The sequence below is a fragment of the Gadus chalcogrammus genome, chromosome 23, assembly GCF_026213295.1.
Source record: "Gadus chalcogrammus isolate NIFS_2021 chromosome 23, NIFS_Gcha_1.0, whole genome shotgun sequence".
NCBI classification, from domain to species: Eukaryota; Metazoa; Chordata; class Actinopteri; order Gadiformes; family Gadidae; genus Gadus; species Gadus chalcogrammus.
In genome coordinates, this window is record NC_079434.1 from 16,209,757 (window position 1) to 16,228,275 (window position 18,519).

The following is an 18,519-nucleotide window of genomic DNA, read 5'->3' on the forward strand; positions in this document are numbered from 1 at the left end:
TTTCTTTTTAGCACTGCACTTGTTGACTGGTTGATTGCAGATCATGTTGAGCACATCATTTACAGAAGTGAAATTGAGCAAATAAGCACTGAGTTGTCCTCAGTTGTTGCAACACACATGAATGGCTCATGGCTCGACTCATTGTTATGGGATTGTGTTATATTCAAGTCTTTATGATTCATCATAGTAAATCTACCGTGTTCACAGGGTTAATCCTCAAAGGATTTAATAATTTAGTCTGCTGGTTTTGGTCGTGCCATTAAGGCCATGGTATTGGTGTTATTTTGGTATGGCATTTGTATTGGGGCTCAGCTCGGTGACCCATTCGCTCTATCATGGCGCCATCTATTGTTCAGTCTGAATACTGCGGCTCAGACTTTTTACTTACCATTAATTTAAAATACAAAGGCAAGGTGGGGCATAAATACGACTATTTAAATTCAGCTAAATAATAGCTAGACAGAAACTAAGACAATTTTTAACGATGTATCCAATCCTAAATTATATACACACTAATACTAATATATTAGTATATATGTAGCTGAAGTGCATTGTATTGACATCATTACTTAATCACTTCAATAGTGATTAGTTAATAGTGTGTTATGGAGCTGCACTTGTTTCATGTTATACTCCTCAACCATATTCATGCTCTAATGTTTACAGCCTCTATTTAAAAATCCAGTGATTTAACAAACACTAGCAATGCAATTGTACAGTCAATGGTACACTTTTATTGATAAGCACTTCAACGGTGGACTAGTTGATTTGAGATGGCCTCACAGCTGAAGACCTCTATACATCATGAAGTTCACGCAACCAAAGGAGACTACACTGAACGTGTACCAGCACACATTGGGTCAGGAAATACGTGTCTGTTTGAATCGCTTTATGACCAAATGAATAAATATCCAAGCTATAATTACAGTATATCAAGGCTGCTAAATCTAGATCAACACATTGAAACAAGTTTTGATTTCATGAGGGATGAACTTCGATAGTTTTACACCTCAAGTCAATCGAGGCTTTGAGAACCAAACATTCAGCTGCACTTCAAAGTTAAACCACGGAACCCCTCACTTACACCCCCCCCCCCCCCCACACACACACACACACACTACCTCACACATACATTACACTCTACACATACATTACCCCCACCCCCACACACACACATACATTACAGTCCACATGCATTACCCCCCACACACACACACGCACACATCACCCTCGACACACATTACCCCCCCTCGACACACATACATGACCCTCCACACACACGTTACCCTCCACACATACGTTACCCTCCACACACACACGTTACCCTCCACACACATACGTTACCCTCCACACATACGTTACCCTCCACACACACGTTACCCTCCACACACACACGTTACCCTCCACACATACGTTACCCTCCACACATACGTTACCCTCCACACACACGTTACCCTCCACACATACGTTACCCTCCACACATACGTTACCCTCCACACATACGTTACCCTCCACACATACGTTACCCTCCACACATACGTTACCCTCCACACATACGTTACCCTCCACACATACGTTACCCTCCACACATACGTTACCCTCCACACATACGTTACCCTCCACACATACGTTACCCTCCACACACACGTTACCCTCCACACACACGTTACCCTCCACACACACGTTACCCTCCACACATACGTTACCCTTCACACATACGTTACCCTCCACACATTCGTTACCCCCCATTGCCCATGGTCATGAGCATGGTCTGAATAAGCGTTCCTTGGTTCTAATTGACCGAGGCAGCAGCATCACAGTGGAAGCTGTCAGTGTGTTGGTCCTCATTCAGTCTGCTAGAATAGCATAGTTAAACAAAGAAATACAGAATATTCAAAACGGTCTGAAGGAGCCAGGTGGGGCCTCTGCCTGATCTCACGGATCTTCTCCGGGCCTACAGCTTCACTTCAGGATTTGATCTGCTTCAGGTCGAGGAGAGAAGCCTCGTCAAAGCTCTGAGGAGCAGGGTTGGAGTGTAGGTACCCCTGGGATCCTGTGAATCCCTTCAACATGATTTAGGAGGCCAGCCGTGTGGTTTTACTCAGAAAGGTTCATGGCGATGGAGTCCTCTGAAGTGACTGAAGTGGTCTAAACATGGAATTCAGAAGAGCATCACATCCATCCCCAAATGAGATGGATGTTGCGGCACAACTTCTGCTGATAGAGATGAAAGTCAAGAATCTTGATCTGTGCTCCTTGCTTCAGGGTGCACAGACCTCAGGGTCCAGATGAAGGCGCGCCCCCGCCCCTGTCCCATGTGAGCAGGGTGGACGTCTGGAGGTCTTGGGAGGCCCTAGGAGGTCCAGCGCCACCAGGCCACCTTCACGCGGTCCCAGACGGCGTCCAGCGAGTCGATGGCGGGGCGCACGTCCAGGTTGGAGAACTGGTAGTTCTCCTTGTTGATCTCGCCGTCGTAGTAGTCGATGACGTAGCGCACCTCCCGCCCACAGCGGTCCACGATCCAGTCATGGCGGTCGAACGGGAGCTCGTACCTGGAGGGGGAGACGGGTTACCAGTCAGCTAGTGGGGGGAGACAGGTTACCAGTCAGCTAGTGGAAGGAGACGGGTTACGAGTCAGCTAGTGGGAGGAGACCGGTCAGGTGGTGGGATAATGCTAAGTCACTTAGTGGGATAATGTTTAGTCACCTACTGGGACAATGTTACCAGTCACCTAGTGGGATAATGTTACCAGTTACCAGTCACTTAGCGGGATAATGCTACCAGTGATTAATAAAATACTGACCCCATCCAGGATCGAATCCGCGCCCTTGGAGAATATTCTTTGGCTTTCCCTCCAAATCGTTTGAGGGAGGGGCCACAAGGGCATTCTCTGGAAGAGGAAGGGTGACATCATCATCAGTATCATCATCAGCATCCCTCTTAGGGGAGGAGCCACGGAGGAGAGATGGACTCACCCGGCGTGCAGTGCCTCCCACTTGAGGATCTCCTGCCAGGCCTGCTCGTTGTTCTCGTTGTGGATCTTGATGATGTTGCTCATGTCCTGAGGATCCAGGGACTCCTCGCGCCAGCGCCACCTACAGCAGGGGAGGACAGGAGAGGGAACGGTTCAGAGAGTCAATACAGAAACACTAAGGAGGATACTATTATCAATAGAAAGATTTACTTTTTCTTCCGAGTACAGCTGACTAGCAGCCTTATTGTTGGAATGGATCCCTCTAGCTGACGAACACCCTTATTGTTTGAATGGAGCCCTCTAGCTGACGAACACCATTATTGTTGGAATGGAGCCCTCTAGCTGACGAACACCCTTATTGTTGGAATGGAGCCCTCTAGCTGATGAACAGCCTTAATTGTTGGAATGGAGCCTGCTACATGTAAGAGGATCCATCAGTCTAGTGTTCATGATCCCTAGTCATGTGATCAACAGGTGAAGCAGGCGTTCCGTACCCTTTGCGCAGCATGGCGTTCCAGAACATCTGCTCTGAGGGGTACACCCACTTCTGTTCGCTGCCGTGTCGGGGGATGTTGGACTCCTTCCTGTTGAGCGGCAGTGGGAAGGGCTGGTCGGGGGCGGGGCTCTGGTTCGGAGGAGGCATCTGGAGGGAAAGAGCCCACATGAGGACCTCACACCCCGAAGAGACCATGACGGATCAGTCCTCACCAAGACCTCCTCCTTCACACTTCAGGTACCGGCCAAAGCAGATAGACCAGATAGCCTCATCACCATAGCATTCACACTTCAGGTACCGGCCAAAGCAGATAGACCAGATAGCCTCATCACCATAGCATCAGCAATTACGTTTTTTTTTTTTTCATATAAACAACTTGCAACCAGTAAGCGTGATGCGCTAGAGAGGAGAACCAGTTGACCACAACGCCGCTCCCATCGTAGGCCTTCAGCAGACAGAGAAGGGTGTGAATCTACTGTGGAATTACAACGGATCTCAACTGGTTCAGCAAAGGCCTCTTAAAGTAGCCACCAGTGTACAAATAATAAGAACCGTAGATAACACCTCCCCCCCCCCCCCCCAATCTCACACTTTTGGATATGCTGAGCCTCTGCCTTTCTATATATATACATTTATATATATATTATGTGTATTATTATTTTACATTTTTATTGAATACTATTTATTGTATAGTGTTTTTTATTGTGTGCGTGTGTGTGATTTGGATTTGTATACTATCTACTGCACAACAAATTGCCCCATTGGGGCAATTTGTTGTGCGAGAAATATGAGTTGAAACATGATCTGAATGTCACTTCCTCTCTCCCTGAGGAACAGAACATCCCTGGTGTCATTCTCCTCCCAGGCGTCAGAGGACAGTACCATGTTCGTGGGGTCGATGTCGTTCTGTCCGCCCGACACTGCAGCCTTCATGGGGCACCCCACAAACTCATAGGCTCGGTCCTGGTGGGCCGGACCCGCGGGGGCCACAGGGGCCGCTGGAGCCTCAGGGGCCGGAGGCACGGCGCCACCTGGAGGTGGGTGGAGGTAAAACATGAGGGCTCTGTGTGGTCATGAGCAACACGTTCTAGAACACTCCTAAACGGTCCTAACCGGGTCAGATGTTTAGAAGAAGCGCGGGCTAACGGGTCTGACTTCATCTGAACATGGAACCCCACCTGTTACCTCCAGCTGGTCAGAGCTTCCCAGTGAGGCGACAGCTGGGGCGGGCCAGAGCCCATAGTCCAGGGGCACTTCAGATACAGGCTCACTACATCACACTGAAGACCTCTATACATGGCAACAACATGGAGCAATTCTACTAATTGCTCTAGTTCCTCCTCTGCAGCTTTTTTTTTTTACATATTATAATAATCTGTATTACCCAGCCATCCTCTCTTTGAGGGAACCCGTGTGGGTTTTGTTCAGTGCTACAGCTTGTTTAGAGGCTGTACTGCAAGGGGAGAAGCTCCATTCCTCAGAAGGTCCTAAAGCTCGTCCATTCTTAGATCAAGGATCTCCCGTCTATGTTATTGGTTGCGGGGCTGAAGGAAACATCTCTGGCCACGCCCAGTGGATGCTCAGCGGGGAGGGGAGGAGCAGTTGAGCTTGTTGATTGGCTGTTGCAGACCAAATGATGGTAGGCAGACGGCTGGTATGACTTTGTAATGAGCTCATAGGCTAAAGTGACGTATGGGGGCCTATTGATGCACCACAGCTGAGTTTACTGGCAACAACAATAATTCTTTAGGCTGTGTGGTTTTGATGAGTGTAGCTTTTCCTGGTACTTACCAGCAGAGCTTTGGTGCATGGGGCATCCTGGAGGGGGGGCAGCTGAAAGAGGAGAGAGACAAGACCACTCTGATTAACCACTGAATAGTTCAACTACATTCACACTGATCCATATCAATTCAATCACATTCATTAATCAATAAATTATTTTACTTGAAAAGTGAAGATTAATAGACAATGGCCATTGAGGACAGTGAGGATTTATCAATCATCAGAATTCATCGATCAATAGACCGAGTTCAACTCTTCAAAGTCTCAATCTCCCTCCATCCCTTTTCCCCTCATCACACCCCTCCTGTCTCACCTTTTGGGGCGGGGTCTTCCCGATGCATGGGACAGCCCTGGGGGGGCGTGGCCACCGCGGCCTCGGCCCAGACGGTTGGGACGCCCATCGCAGACCCTGTGACTCCCATCGTTCTCCAAGTCTGAGGCAGCAGGCGACAACATGCTATTAGTGTGGTAACAAAATGTACAACAAAGACATTTCCCCTCAGCCTCCATCATGCCCCATGTGACCCCTCAGCCTCCCCCCTGCTGCCCCATGTGACCCCTTAGCCTCCATCTTGCCCCCCTAGCCGCCATCCTCCCCAATGTGACCCCTTAGCCTTCATCCTGCCCTCTTAGCCCCCATCCTGCTGCCCCATGTGACCCCTGGCTCCTCCTTGGCTCACAAGGCCCACGACCTTTCACTGGTTATCTAGCAACTAATGTTAGTTGACAAGTGACTAGTAATCGTTAACCCCAGGTTTAGTAACCAACTAGTTCACCAGTGCGGACGTAACGTTACATCCTCTGGTCGTCCAAGGTAACTCCAGGTTTAGTAACTAACTAGTTCACTAACGTAACAGCATCAGGTCGTCCAAGTTAACTCCAGGTTTAGTAACTCACTAGTTCACTAGCGTTACGTTACATCATCAGGTCGTCCAAGGTAACTCCAGGTTTAGTAACTCACTAGTTCACTAGCGTTACGTTACATCATCAGGTCGTCCAAGGTAACTCCGGGTTAAGTAAATTACTAGTACTAGTTCACTAACGTTACATAAGCTCAGGTCGTCCAAGGTAACTCCAGGTTTAGTAACTCACTAGTACTAGTTCACTAACGTTACGTTACATCATCAGGTCGTCCTATAGCTGCAGGTTTATTCACTTATTATCTGTTTCCCGCCGTAGCCCAGACCTCGTGGACCCAACACAAAGACAACATGTTAACATGTGGCCAGGTAAGAAGCTCAAACGGAACGGTAGGAGACGTTCACCAACCTGTCAGTTCGCCGTCTCAGAGTTTCTATCCCAATGTCATCACACGACCATGGCTATTACCCAGAGTATCTTGCGCGGTCACGGCTAAGCGGGCTGGGTTCCAATTTGTCTTCTTGTAGCCTATAAAGCGTTCACTAGCGAATAGGGAACGAGGAAACCAAAGGGAGAATAATGGAACGCACCCATGTGATATCTTATTTTTTTTAAATAAAAGGTGGTGCACAAAACGGAAAGAACCTCACCGCCACCTACTGGGTGGGAGGAGTTGATATACATATATATATATATATTATATATATATACTCCTAACGCACAGCAGATGGCGGTGATGTACTTGCCGTTGTTTATATATTTTCTCTATCCATTCTATCCATCTGTCAGTCGGTATGTCTGTCTGTATATCTGTCTGCCTGTCATATATTAGTGAAATAGGGCTGCGATGAGTTTCAGATCACTGAAGGTATTGGATGGCATGTAATATTATATGTATGGATTGGGAATTGGCTTCAAGGAAACAAATGAAAGGAGTGGGTAGCAGAATAGGTGAATATATGAATGAGTGATGTGGATGTTAGAGGATAGAGGATGATATGTTCTTTTAAGCAGGGGCCAGATGGGCCAGGTGATTAAGGGAGGTGGCCGGCCCTACAAATGTATTTTGGATGATGAAAAAATTAAGTAGATTGGATTGGTATGTACCGGCCCAGACTATGTTAGCGTATATGAGATACGGATAGATTAAACTGTAATAAAGTTTTAAGAGGCAAGCCTGATGAACCCAGGCCCCAATCTCTCGCAGAATACCAAGTGACCTTCAGTTTTATCGTTCACTGAGTGGATGGTATGTTCTAGGACCATTTTTCATCTACTAGGATGCAAGAAATCGAGTGGATTGGACCAGAAAGATGTTGTTCTCACTAGACAGATTCATTATAAACAGGTTAATGTTGTATATTATGCATGTTTGTTTTCAATCCATTGCGGCGTTTAACTTAAGGACGTTTATAGCTTCCTCATCATGGCGGTGTTCAGGTTGTTTGGGACAAGGAACACCATCATGTAGCCATGACTACCCTGTGGGGGGTGTACCTTCTTCTTAATATGTACAACCACCAGTTGCCGCCGTTTCAATTCCATTCAAAAAGATTTATGGCACGACTATTGTTGTGAACAGTATTACGAATGCATTATTAATCTTTCTTTTTTTTTTACCTGATGGAAGTTTGTTTTCATTCCCTGTGAGAGTTTTTTACTTTCTCAATGCATAATAATTGACGATATATATATATATATATATATATATATAAAAAAAATGATGGATAAAATTTCCCATTTTTTCAATACATTGGTACTCAAGGCGGGGCCCTATTGTCGTTAAGTTGGCCGTCTTAACCAGACAGTGCTGGGGGAAACACTGACTGAGGCCTTCTGGCGCGTTCAAACGGCCGGAGAATGAGCTCTGCTGTGGGTGAGCTACAAGTGCAAGGAGCCTTGGAGCTGGAGCGCAACCCCAGTAACATGGAGGCAAAGGGTTGTTCCAGTGGATTGAATAAGTAAAACCGAAAAACAGACAGGATGTAAAAGTCATTGAAAAGCCACTTTCCAATTAGTCTTTATATGCACCGTAGCGTGATCAAGGCGCATCCGTGTGCTGTTCTGCACAGTGTTTAGTTTAGTTTAGTTTATTAGGATCCCCTAAAGGATCCCCATTAGCCATTACACCAGGCAACAGCTACTCTTCCTGGGGTCCACATTTAACAAGAAAAACATACAATAAATCAACAATACATGAAAACAGGATAAAGAAGAAAAGAGAACAGATAACAACAAAAAACAAAAGAAAAAACAAAAACAATTTACAATTATGAAATCATAGAGAGGGAAAAGAAAGACATCATACGTACAATTGTAAAGTAGCAAGTATGATGTTTCATAGCACCTCTCCAATAACATAACATAATCTGTACCCAATGACATATATTGACAAGTCTAAATTAACTATTGCAAATTATTAAAATGTATTTTGAGCTGTTTTTTAAAGTGTATTCTAACCTTAATTTATATGATTGTATGAGGTAAAGAGTTCCATATTTCACATACATTGTCAGAATGTTCTCCCCGTGTCCATCCTGAAGGACATTAGAAATGTGTTGGAATCTGATATTTGTACGTTATTTGTTTTGCTTACGGATGAGGAAGGGGGACAGGTCTTTGGAAGGGGCTTCAACCTGTTCAGCCCGTGGCCTGCGCACTGGGTACGGCTTTATGAAGGATCGAGAACCCTACTAACATCAGAGATCAGAGCTTAACAAGGTCTAGGTCTCAGATGGAAGCTGGAACTCTCCTTTCTGGATGCATAAACCTTTCCTGTGGAGGTCGCTAAACCTGTGGTTCCAACGACGTTTGGTGGGCCCTGATGCGGTGACAGCCTGTTTATGGAGGCGTTTGGTTGCCGTGATGCTGTGCGGCCTCCTGACGATTCGACCCCCGTATCGCGCTGAGAGGGTCCCTGTGGTTTACCTGGACCAGCTGAGTTAACTGACACATGTAATAACTAAGGGTGGGTCAGTTTGCTTTAATAACTGACCAGTGTCATCATAACTACGGATGATGGGTCAGTTTGCTTTAACTGACCAGTGTAATAACTACGGATGGGTCAGTTTGCTTTAATAACTGACCAGTGTAATAACTATGGATGGTTCCGTTTGCTTTAATAACTGACCAGTGTAATAACTACGGATGGGTCAGTTTGCGCTGACCTTCACTACAGTGTTGGTTCTGATCGGCTCCAGATTCCCTGTGGCTTTCTTCAAAAGAACATTCCCATCCTCATTGGTTTCTTTAGATTACCCGAGGAGCACTATTGGATGGATAATGTCGTAGCAAAGCCACAATCACCACGCTCCACCTAGGTGGCTTTTACAGGTTCACCTGGAGCAGCTGTTGCGCCAGTCAGATCACGCGCTCTTTAAGCGATGGAGGCTCCAGCAGGACCAGAATGGTTTATCCCTTTCCGCTGACACTGTCTCTGCTCTCTGCCAACGCTGGCATCTCACCAGCAGATAAGCCGTGGTGAAATGAGTCGTCACACGGCCCGTGGCTGCCCTTAATCAGCTGGACAACCGACGGTCAATTTCACAAATTAGGCATTTTTGTAGTTGGAGCTTTGATATTAACAGGGCTGGAGATTAAACTCGTCAGGCGACTGCAGTTGAAACGAGTCAGACTTTTTAATTTTGAATTGGACTTTAAGTCTATTATGTAGAAAATAGCGTGACTGATATTCAGCCCTGATAATCAGTCCACCTTAAAAAGAGTATTAAGGAGCTCTTTCCACATGTGCGACCGTAATGTTAATGAAGTTATAGTGTTGGAGTTGACCAAGCAATCCTTATGGCGCACTTCATGGCAATTTCACTTCCATAAGCCAGTGCTGTGATACATCACCAGTATTATTTCTCCTTCACGGTGTTAAGAGATGCCTGACAGTGTTTTGAGCCTCATTATAGCTGTATGAGGACTCAGAGCGCAGAACCATACCCTATTTGCATCGGGTGGTTATACCTCATATATATATATATATATATATATATTACTGGCAGCAAGTTCTTGCAGGAGTTGTAAAGGTTCACGCAGTGCATTTGAACTGTAAGAATAATTGATGCACAGAGCAGGGTCTGTGTTTGAGTCCAGCAGCTGGCACTTTAGGTTTTCATCGATCAAAGGACACTCTTTCTTATCAAAGTCCACCCCAAATAATGGTGCATGCTTTATTCATGCCAGTTAATGCATATCAGGGCCCTCCATTTGACTGGTATGCCACTCTGTAAAGCATTGGATGACCCCCCCCCCCCTCCCCGCCCCCCACCAACGGTCTGTGCGGCCTAAAGGACCATCTCCCATCAATGCATCAACAGCTTTGTCAAACCTCCTCATGGCCACGACTGGATGCTGGTTAGTATGCACCATGTCTCTTTCTGGGACTGAAAGATTCCCCTGCTCACCTGGGTGTGCTTTTATTGCCGTTATCACCTCTGGCCATCGCAGCTGGGCGGCTGAGGAGCTGAGGAAGGAGAGAGAGGGGCGGCCCGCCTGTCTCATTAGACAAAGATCTCTAAGTGTTTTCACCCAGCAGGCTCTCACCCTCTCAGGGGAGTCCCGTTGCATCTTTGTTCCGTACGTCTGTCAACCTTTCGTTTGTCTGGCCGTTCTATGTGGTGCCCGCCCTTGTACTCGGATTAACATGCTGCTGGAGGCCAGTGTGCTTCTATGTTGATTTGTGCAGAAGAACTAAATTTGCACGCTAAATGGAAATCCACAGAGAACCACCTTGCACTGAATTCTTTTTTTTTTTTCTCTCACCCAAATTTGCATCTGCTGGGTAAGTTGGATTGATACTGGTTTAATTGGCTCTGATTTGACTAACCATCCCCTTGCGTAAAGGCCAACACACTATAATCAGATGTGTCATGTGCTGAACCATTAATGGATCAATCATGAAAATAGGCCTCAGCTCTTCTTGAGCCCATGCAGTGTTTTCATTGCTTCGAGGGAGACAGATTTTGTAGAGGTTCCCTGTGGTGTCCTCAATTGGTCTCCTGGTAATTTTTTTAAAGGCCTTCAATAACTAAGGATGTGTCGTTTTGCTTTAATAACTGACATATATAATAACTAAAGATGGGTCAGTTTGCTTTAATAACTGACACATGGAATAACTAAGGATGGGTCAGTTTGCCTTGACCTTTACTACAGTGTGTGTTCTGATCGTCTCCAGCCTCCCTGTGGCTTCTGATTCTGAAGCAAGATTTTCTTTTGCAAAAAAACATTTCCATCCTCATTGGTCCTTCAGTTTACCCCGAGCAGCCCCATCGGATCGATAATGTTGCGGCAAAGCCAACCACCCTCGTCCACCCAGGGGCCTTTCACAGGCTCCTCCAGACGAGGACGCAGGGTGCCGAGGTCACAAGCCGGTTTACTCTAGAAGTTTCTAGTTAACGATACATGGCCTTGTGCTCCGTGTTCCATGCTAGGAGATTTTTTTTGTGTGGTGATGATGGCTGGTGCACACTGATGACTCAATGTGCAACAGGTGTGCAGCCCCAGAGTCCAATCAGACTCAGCAAGGTATTGTATGACAACAGGCAGCCACACTTGCTCTTGCACTTGCACTAACCCTAACCCTAACCCTTGTCTGTTGGACCAGAACCTGTGCAGAACATTCAGTGCTCGGACAAAACCTCAGAAATAATCACCTATCGGGAAAAATATAAGATGACTCAACATAAATAAAGAATAAATAAATATGCCCAAATCGGGGATCTAAATCAGGCTCTAAATGCAGGTTTATTTCAAGTCAATAATTTCAATGCTCTTTGCTTAAGGGTCTGACCGCGTTTGTAAGTTCTGCTTTATACTAACCTGTTAAACGGAAGGATAAACACTGCTTGATATTAATATTGTTTATGATAAGGAGGTTGACTGGTTCTAACATCGCCTCCCCCCCCAGTCCAGTGCCTGGGGAACATCTCCAGGTTCACTGCTGGTGGCCAACAGGAGTATCAACCTAGCATGAAGGTCCCTCTGTGAAGGAGGAACATTGGAGACACCCCAGGGAGAGCGGTGAGAACATGCCAGCTCCACACTTGAGCTCGGCTGGAGCCCAGGACCTTCTCCTGGGAGGCAGCAGAGCACCACCCTGCCTCGAGGTGTGTTGGATGTGAGGCTGAGGCTAATGGCCTTGGTCAGGTCAGTACAGAATACCACCACTGGGTGGCGATGTTGTAAATTAGTATGGAATTCACAAAATACTTGGCCAGCCTCCTATTTATTATTTATAACTTTGCAAAAAATAAGAGTATATCTGCAGATGACGTAGTGTCTGGGCGTACATTATCAGAATAAAAAAAGATTATAACTCCCAGACATTTAGAAACCTAATAGCCAGATTGATAGACATAATGTTAGCATGCCTATTAAAGCTGATTGAGATTGATTACTTATCTGACAACAAAAAGGCGGTCAAGATATATATATTTATTCATGGTAAGAACCCACTCAAGGTTAGCTATTGCAGATCGATTTCTATATTTATTACTTGTTTATTTTATATTTAAACAGGCTTTACCCATCACTCACCTCAGAATAGATCTATCACTAAAAACTGTAGATAATGTTACTGATAATAAATTAGTAATATTTTAAATAATAAGTGTGTATTACAGAAGCAAACGCCAGATCAAAATGACTTCTTGAGTAAGAGAAAGAAAGCCGAGAGGTTTTTCCAGTCATTTTCTTTTTTCACAAATTGTGAGGAAAGTTAAACAGCACTCACATGTAACATAATTTTAAACGTCATGGTTCAAACAATCATTGCATTCTCGAATGCTCATGCTCATCAAAAAGACTATGGCCATGCTCTTTTCGGTTTTTTGGTAATTTATTAGGAAAGTCTCATTGAAATCAAAATCTCTCTTGCAAGAGAGACCTGAAACAATAAAATGTATATAAAATATAACAAATTAAAGCAAATTATAGAGATAAGATCAATCCAAACATTGACTAATAATAATTAGGTTAATGTTCACATTTAACAGTCCCTCAAGGGATGAGTCGTTTCAGTTCCGGATTTCACAGCCTTCCAAGTTCTACTTTTGAAGAACATTCAGAGCCATCTAATCATGTGATGTAGTGTTTATTATATTTTAATTGGGTTAAGGCTGTTAGATATTTTGCCAATTGTAATATACTCACCTCATTTCACTCAACTGAACGTTGAGTTCAAACAGTCTTTTTATTTTTTGAGATTGAACAGATCCACAGTGTTGAAACGACACCTAAAGCTGTTCAAATCCAGCGTTGCCTGACATTTGTAGTCTAATCGACTGGCTGTGTGGAGCCTGATCATTTTGAAATGGAGCTGATTATTTCTTAAGTTACTAATGATATCAGCTCTAGAGAACTTGGTTCTGATTAGCATACAGCGGCTAACAGGCGGTAGGTTAAAGTGCTCACAGTGAAGTCTAATCTCGACTGCTCCTTCGGCCTCACCGCCTCTCAAAGTGCTCCAATGTAAGAGGAATGGAGTTAACCACTCAAGAAACATCGTCTCAGTTGAGAGGAGACAAGCAGAAGCTGCTACTCGCTAAAGGAGAGATTGGGCTAAAAGGCCGAAGGCCTTCAGAGTGTGCCAGGGTGCGGTTCATCAGCGTATCATACCGGTCCACCGGACCCCGTGGCGTGACGGCCTCACACTCAGCCTCATTGGGTCCTCACACGTGAAGCTCAGGCTGCAAGTCGGTAAGAGGTCCTTCAACCACTCTCAAATGGAGAGGGTGCCATCCCTGGGTCCACGGTCCACATCGGGACCACGTGGTCTACACCAGCACCACACGGTCCACATCAGGTCCACTCACCCAGGAGGGGTTCTAGCCTGCTGTGGAACCCGTTGCCTCCACGGCTACAGACCAGGTAGTCGTGGTGACCTCATTGAAACGCATCATCCAGATCCCTCATTCAAGAGTGTGATGTGTATTTAGCGTCTGCATGATAGCCTGATATGTTAGTATCTTAGTATTGTGAGTGTAACGGCTAACCCTGGGAGACCTCCTGATATCCGGCTGGCCCTGGCTGGGCACTGATTGGCTTCAGACTTGCGTTGTTCCAAAACTCCATGTGGCACTCCAGTGCCAATCAGAGTGGCGCCCGTGAACTTGCTGAATCTGGTTGGAAGTAAAGCAAAAGCGTATTGCTATCTGAGTTAAGCCTTCCGGCCAGTTTGTAACATTTATATTCAGTCTAGGATCAAAACAGTTTTGATTGCTTCCCTCTCCTTGGGCGCTGCCATTGTTTTTTTAATTTGCAGACTGCGGCATTCCGTCCTCAGCCTGCTGATTGGTTCTGGGGTTTTGGCATTTTGAAAAAGTTTTTTTTTTTTAAAGCAATGAGGCCCGACTGACTTCCAGAGATAAACAGAATGTGTGATAGGGGATTGTCTCGGGGGCGAAGCCACAAAGCAGGTGACTACCTGCCCTCCCCCGTGAGGATCACCGCCAGCAGAAGACCACTAGACCGCCTACTCTCCCCCGGGTTCCAAGGCAGACGCTTTTGGTTCAGATGTTGTGGTGGTGGGCACCCGACCCCCCCCCCCCCCCCCTGAGGTGGAGGGTGAAGCCCGAGCACTGAGGCAGAGGTTCATCCAGGGGAGCGAGCTGTAGTCCTCTCCCTCCCCTCCCAGGGGGCCGAGGGCCACGTCCTGGGGGGCTGAGGGCCGCGTCCCCGCCCACTAGCTGCTCCCCTTCCGAGGCGTCTCCGCCTACACGGCGTATCTCTGTCCACTAAGGGGAACATCACAACACTGGCAGAGCTTCAGAAGCTCCGGCACAATACCGCCTCGTACACAATGGGCTTGTTCTCCTGCCAGGTTCCCTCACAGCGGAACACTTGGTCTTCAAGGTCCTCTTCAACCTCCGCAGAAGATGAAGAGGACCTGTGGGTGTGATGGGACTCTCTTTGACTCCGCAGTCCTCAGAGTGACACAATGATGCTCAGTGTTATTAGGGTTATAGAGGTTTAGAGGAGAGGAGGTCTAGAGGTTAAGAGGAGAGGAGGCCAGGAGGTTTAGAGGAGAGGAGGTCCAGAGGTTAAGTGGAGGTCTGGTGGCCAGGAGGTTTAGGGGAGAGGAGGTCTAGAGGTTTAGAGGAAAGGAGGCCAGGAGGTTTAGAGGAGAGGAGGTCTAGAGGTTTAGAGGAGGTCTAGAGGTCTAGAGGTTTAGAGGAGGTCTAGAGGTTTAGAGGAGAGGAGGTCTAGAGGTTTAGAGGAGAGGAGGCCAGGAGGTTTAGAGGAGAGGAGGTCTAGAGGTTAAGAGGAGGTCTAGAGGTTTAGAGGAGAGGAGGTCTAGAGGTTTAGAGGAGAGGAGGTCTAGAGGTTTAGAGGCGAGGAGGTCTAGAGGTTTAGAGGAAAGGAGGTCTAGAGGTTAAGAGGAGGTCTAGAGGTTTAGAGGAGAGGAGGTCTAGAGGTTTAGAGGCGAGGAGGTCTAGAGGTTTAGAGGAAAGGAGGTCTAGAGGTTTAGAGGAGAGGACGTCCAGAGGTTTAGAGGAGAGGACGTCTAGAGGTTAAGAGGAGGTCTAGAGGTTTAGAGGAGAGGAGGTCTAGAGGTTTAGAGGAGAGGAGGTCTAGAGGTTTAGAGGAGATCTGGAGGTCTACAGGTTTAGAGGAGATCTGGAGGTCTAGAGGAGGCCAGGAGGAGGTAAGGACGGTGTCCAGGGGCGCCTCCAAGGGGCAACCACCATAGATTGACCGGCCAGTCCAATGGCCCCCCTCGCCCCGCCGGACTCCTCCTTATGCATCTCATAAACAACACTGCTATCGTTAAGTAGATAGGCAGAGAGGGGGTTGTTCTTTATTGTATTATGCTGTAAACTATGAAATGTTTCTGTGTTATTGAATGTCCAATAAACATGTATATTCAAAATAAATCAAATTGAATAAAATGCAAAGCAGTTGGACTTCTCCCTGCTGTTCTCACAGGGATGTTTTAATCCGATATCCACACGGGAACCGCAGAGGATTTAAACGTATTCCAAATGTAATCTGCAGGGACTCCACTTCAGTGCGAATGCGAGTTAGCCAAGAGGGTAACATCGGTAGTCCTGGCCACCTCAAAACAGAACTATTAGGTTACTCACATTACACATTACTACATCACTCAATTATTTTTACATGACATTAAGAAAATATAAACGGTACAGCGGCATGCCAAATAATCAGTGAACAGTGTTCACCCTGGAATAGAGGAGGAAATGTATTCTGTGAGGTGCTTTCTTTCCCTGACAGCAAAGAGAAGTGAGTGATTTTGCCAAATGCCCTAATGAACTAACACGTGTTCCTCTGTCTGGACACCGTTCTGCAGCCCTATTGGGTTCGAGGGCGCAACATATTGTACTTTCCCTCTTCCTCCATCACTCTTCCCACTGTGTGTGGTATCAATCTCAAAACGTCCCTCACATTCTTCCTGGCCCCCTGTGGCCCCCCCATGAGAGTGTCCTGGAGGCGCTGCTAAGGTGCCCTGCTGGGCGGGGGGCCAGCAGCACCACGGACAGGCGATCCGTCACCAGACCCTGCTGCCCCATCTGTTACAGAGGCAGGTCCCAGCCCACTGACATCACTCTGACTCTGGTTAGAAGAGGCTGCAGCTTGACCAGTAGAACATTCCTGCTAGTATTGTTCAGAGTCTGAGGCGTCAGTATCCGGACTTCTAACACTGACCTGTTTCTGGAAAGGCCTGTTTATTTAATTGTATTTAACTTTTATTTAACTAGGTAAACGTCTCATTGAGTTTAAAATCCCTTTTTCAAGAGAGACATGGCCAAGAGGGCAGCATAGAACAGACAATGCATGTTTGAAAGGCCTGCTAACAGGTCGGCTCACAGCAGGCAATTAGTGAGGGGGAAAGGAATTCATCGTTAAACTAATATCAAAATATTATAAAATCATGTCACAATACCATATCAAAATGTCCTATCCTAATGTCTCCCTACGAAAGATTCAGGCATTGATTGACAGGTGGGAACTGTATTGTTCAAAGAGGGTGTTTGTCAGTTGTCAGTTTCTGAAGAGGTTTTTTCTAAAGGGCATTGCCCTGAGATCAGTGGACATAGTTTTACCTCGGCCCGTGTCCTTATGGGTAATTTAATACATACTGTATATTGAGGTCCATGCATTCATTAGGGAATGTAGTTGATGTGGTCGGTTCGCAGCGGTATATCTCAATTCAATACACGTTCTTAATGTATTGATCAATTGATCAGCTTCTTAATCAATAGATCAATCCAGATCCAATCTGCTCATCAACTGCCCCCCCCGCCCCCCCACCCCTCCACACACACACACACACACACACACACACACACACACACACACACACACACACACACACACACACACACACACACAACCCCGTCTGGAGCCAGAGGTTCTTCCTGTCTGGAGCCAGGGGCCCCCTCCCGTCTGGAGCCAGGGGCCCCCCGTCTGTCCGGAGCCAGGGGCCCCCCGTCCGTCCGGAGCCAGGGGCCCCCTCCCGTCTGGAGCCAGGGGCCCCCTCCCGTCCGGAGCCAGGGGCCCCCTCCCGTCCGGAGCCAGGGGCCCCATCCCGTCCGGAGCCAGGGGCCCCCTCCCGTCCGTCCGGAGCCAGGGGCCCCCTCCCGTCTGGAGCCAGGGGCCCCCTCCCGTCCGGAGCCAGGGGCCCCCTCCCGTCCGGAGCCAGGGGCCCCATCCCGTCCGGAGCCAGGGGCCCCCTCCCGTCCGTCCGGAGCCAGGGGCCCCCTCCCGTCTGGAGCCAGGGGCCCCCTCCCGTCCGGAGCCAGGGGCCCCATCCCGTCCGGAGCCAGGGGCCCCCTCCCGTCCGTCCGGTGCCAGGGGCCCCATCCCGTCCGGTCACCACTGGGCCCTGCACCACAGGGGGCCCTCCCACTGACGTCTCCTCAGAGCACCACCCTCACAGCAACACTACCTCACAGCACCACCCTCACAGCACCACCCTCACAGCAGCACCAGGGGGCGAGAACCCTGACGTCTCCTCAGAGCACCACCCTCCCTGCACCACCCTCACAGCACCACCCTCACTGCAGCACCACAGGGGGCGAGTACCCTGACGTCTCCTCAGAGCACCACCCTTACAGCCCCACAGGGGGCGAGTACCCTGACGTCTCCTCAGAGCACCACCCTTACAGCCCCACAGGGGGCGAGTACCCTGACGTCTCCTCAGAGCACCACCCTTACAGCCCCACAGGGGGCGAGTACCCTGACGTCTCCTCAGAGCACCACCCTTCCAGCACCACAGGGGGCGAGTACCCTGACGTCTCCTCAGAGCACCACCCTTCCAGCACCACAGGGGGCGAGTACCCTGACGTCTTCTCCCAACACCAACCTCACAGCAGCAGCAGCAGAGGCACCACCTCACAGCACCACAAGGGGCGAGTACCCTAACGTCTCCTCAGCACCA

The 18,519-nt window shown here is 47.7% G+C and overlaps 2 protein-coding genes across 2 annotated transcripts; one reads left to right on the top strand and one right to left on the bottom strand.

Annotated features, from left to right (window-relative positions):
- Nucleotides 1–1,610: 1,610 nt before the first annotated feature.
- On the bottom strand, nt 1,611–6,691 carry LOC130377221 (holocytochrome c-type synthase-like). The gene is made up of 8 exons (XM_056584249.1): nt 6,522–6,691; nt 5,566–5,686; nt 5,262–5,303; nt 4,353–4,501; nt 3,469–3,617; nt 2,976–3,095; nt 2,804–2,890; nt 1,611–2,552 (listed from the first exon to the last, which is right to left on the bottom strand). The coding sequence occupies exons 2-8, from the start codon at nt 5,672–5,674 to the stop codon at nt 2,354–2,356; spliced, it is 855 nt and encodes a 284-aa protein (XP_056440224.1). The 5' UTR covers nt 5,675–5,686; nt 6,522–6,691; the 3' UTR covers nt 1,611–2,353.
- LOC130377694 (proline-rich protein 2-like) lies at nt 6,472–18,503 on the top strand. Its single transcript, XM_056584850.1, has 2 exons — nt 6,472–6,481; nt 17,512–18,503. The coding sequence occupies exons 1-2, from the start codon at nt 6,472–6,474 to the stop codon at nt 18,501–18,503; spliced, it is 1,002 nt and encodes a 333-aa protein (XP_056440825.1).
- Nucleotides 18,504–18,519: the final 16 nt, after the last annotated feature.

What these genes read in the sequence shown, in the direction of transcription:
- LOC130377221 (XM_056584249.1), bottom strand. Translation starts at nt 5,674, where the DNA reads ATGGGAGTCACAGGGTCTGCGATGGGCGTCCCAACCGTCTGGGCCGAG. An exon ending in GGAAGACCCCGCCCCAAAAG is followed by an intron (nt 5,304 to 5,565) that starts GTGAGACAGGAG and finishes CTCCTCTTTCAG; the next exon opens with CTGCCCCCCCTCCAGGATGC. An exon ending in ACATCGACCCCACGAACATG is followed by an intron (nt 3,618 to 4,352) that starts GTACTGTCCTCT and finishes CTTTCCCTCCAG; the next exon opens with ATGCCTCCTCCGAACCAGAG.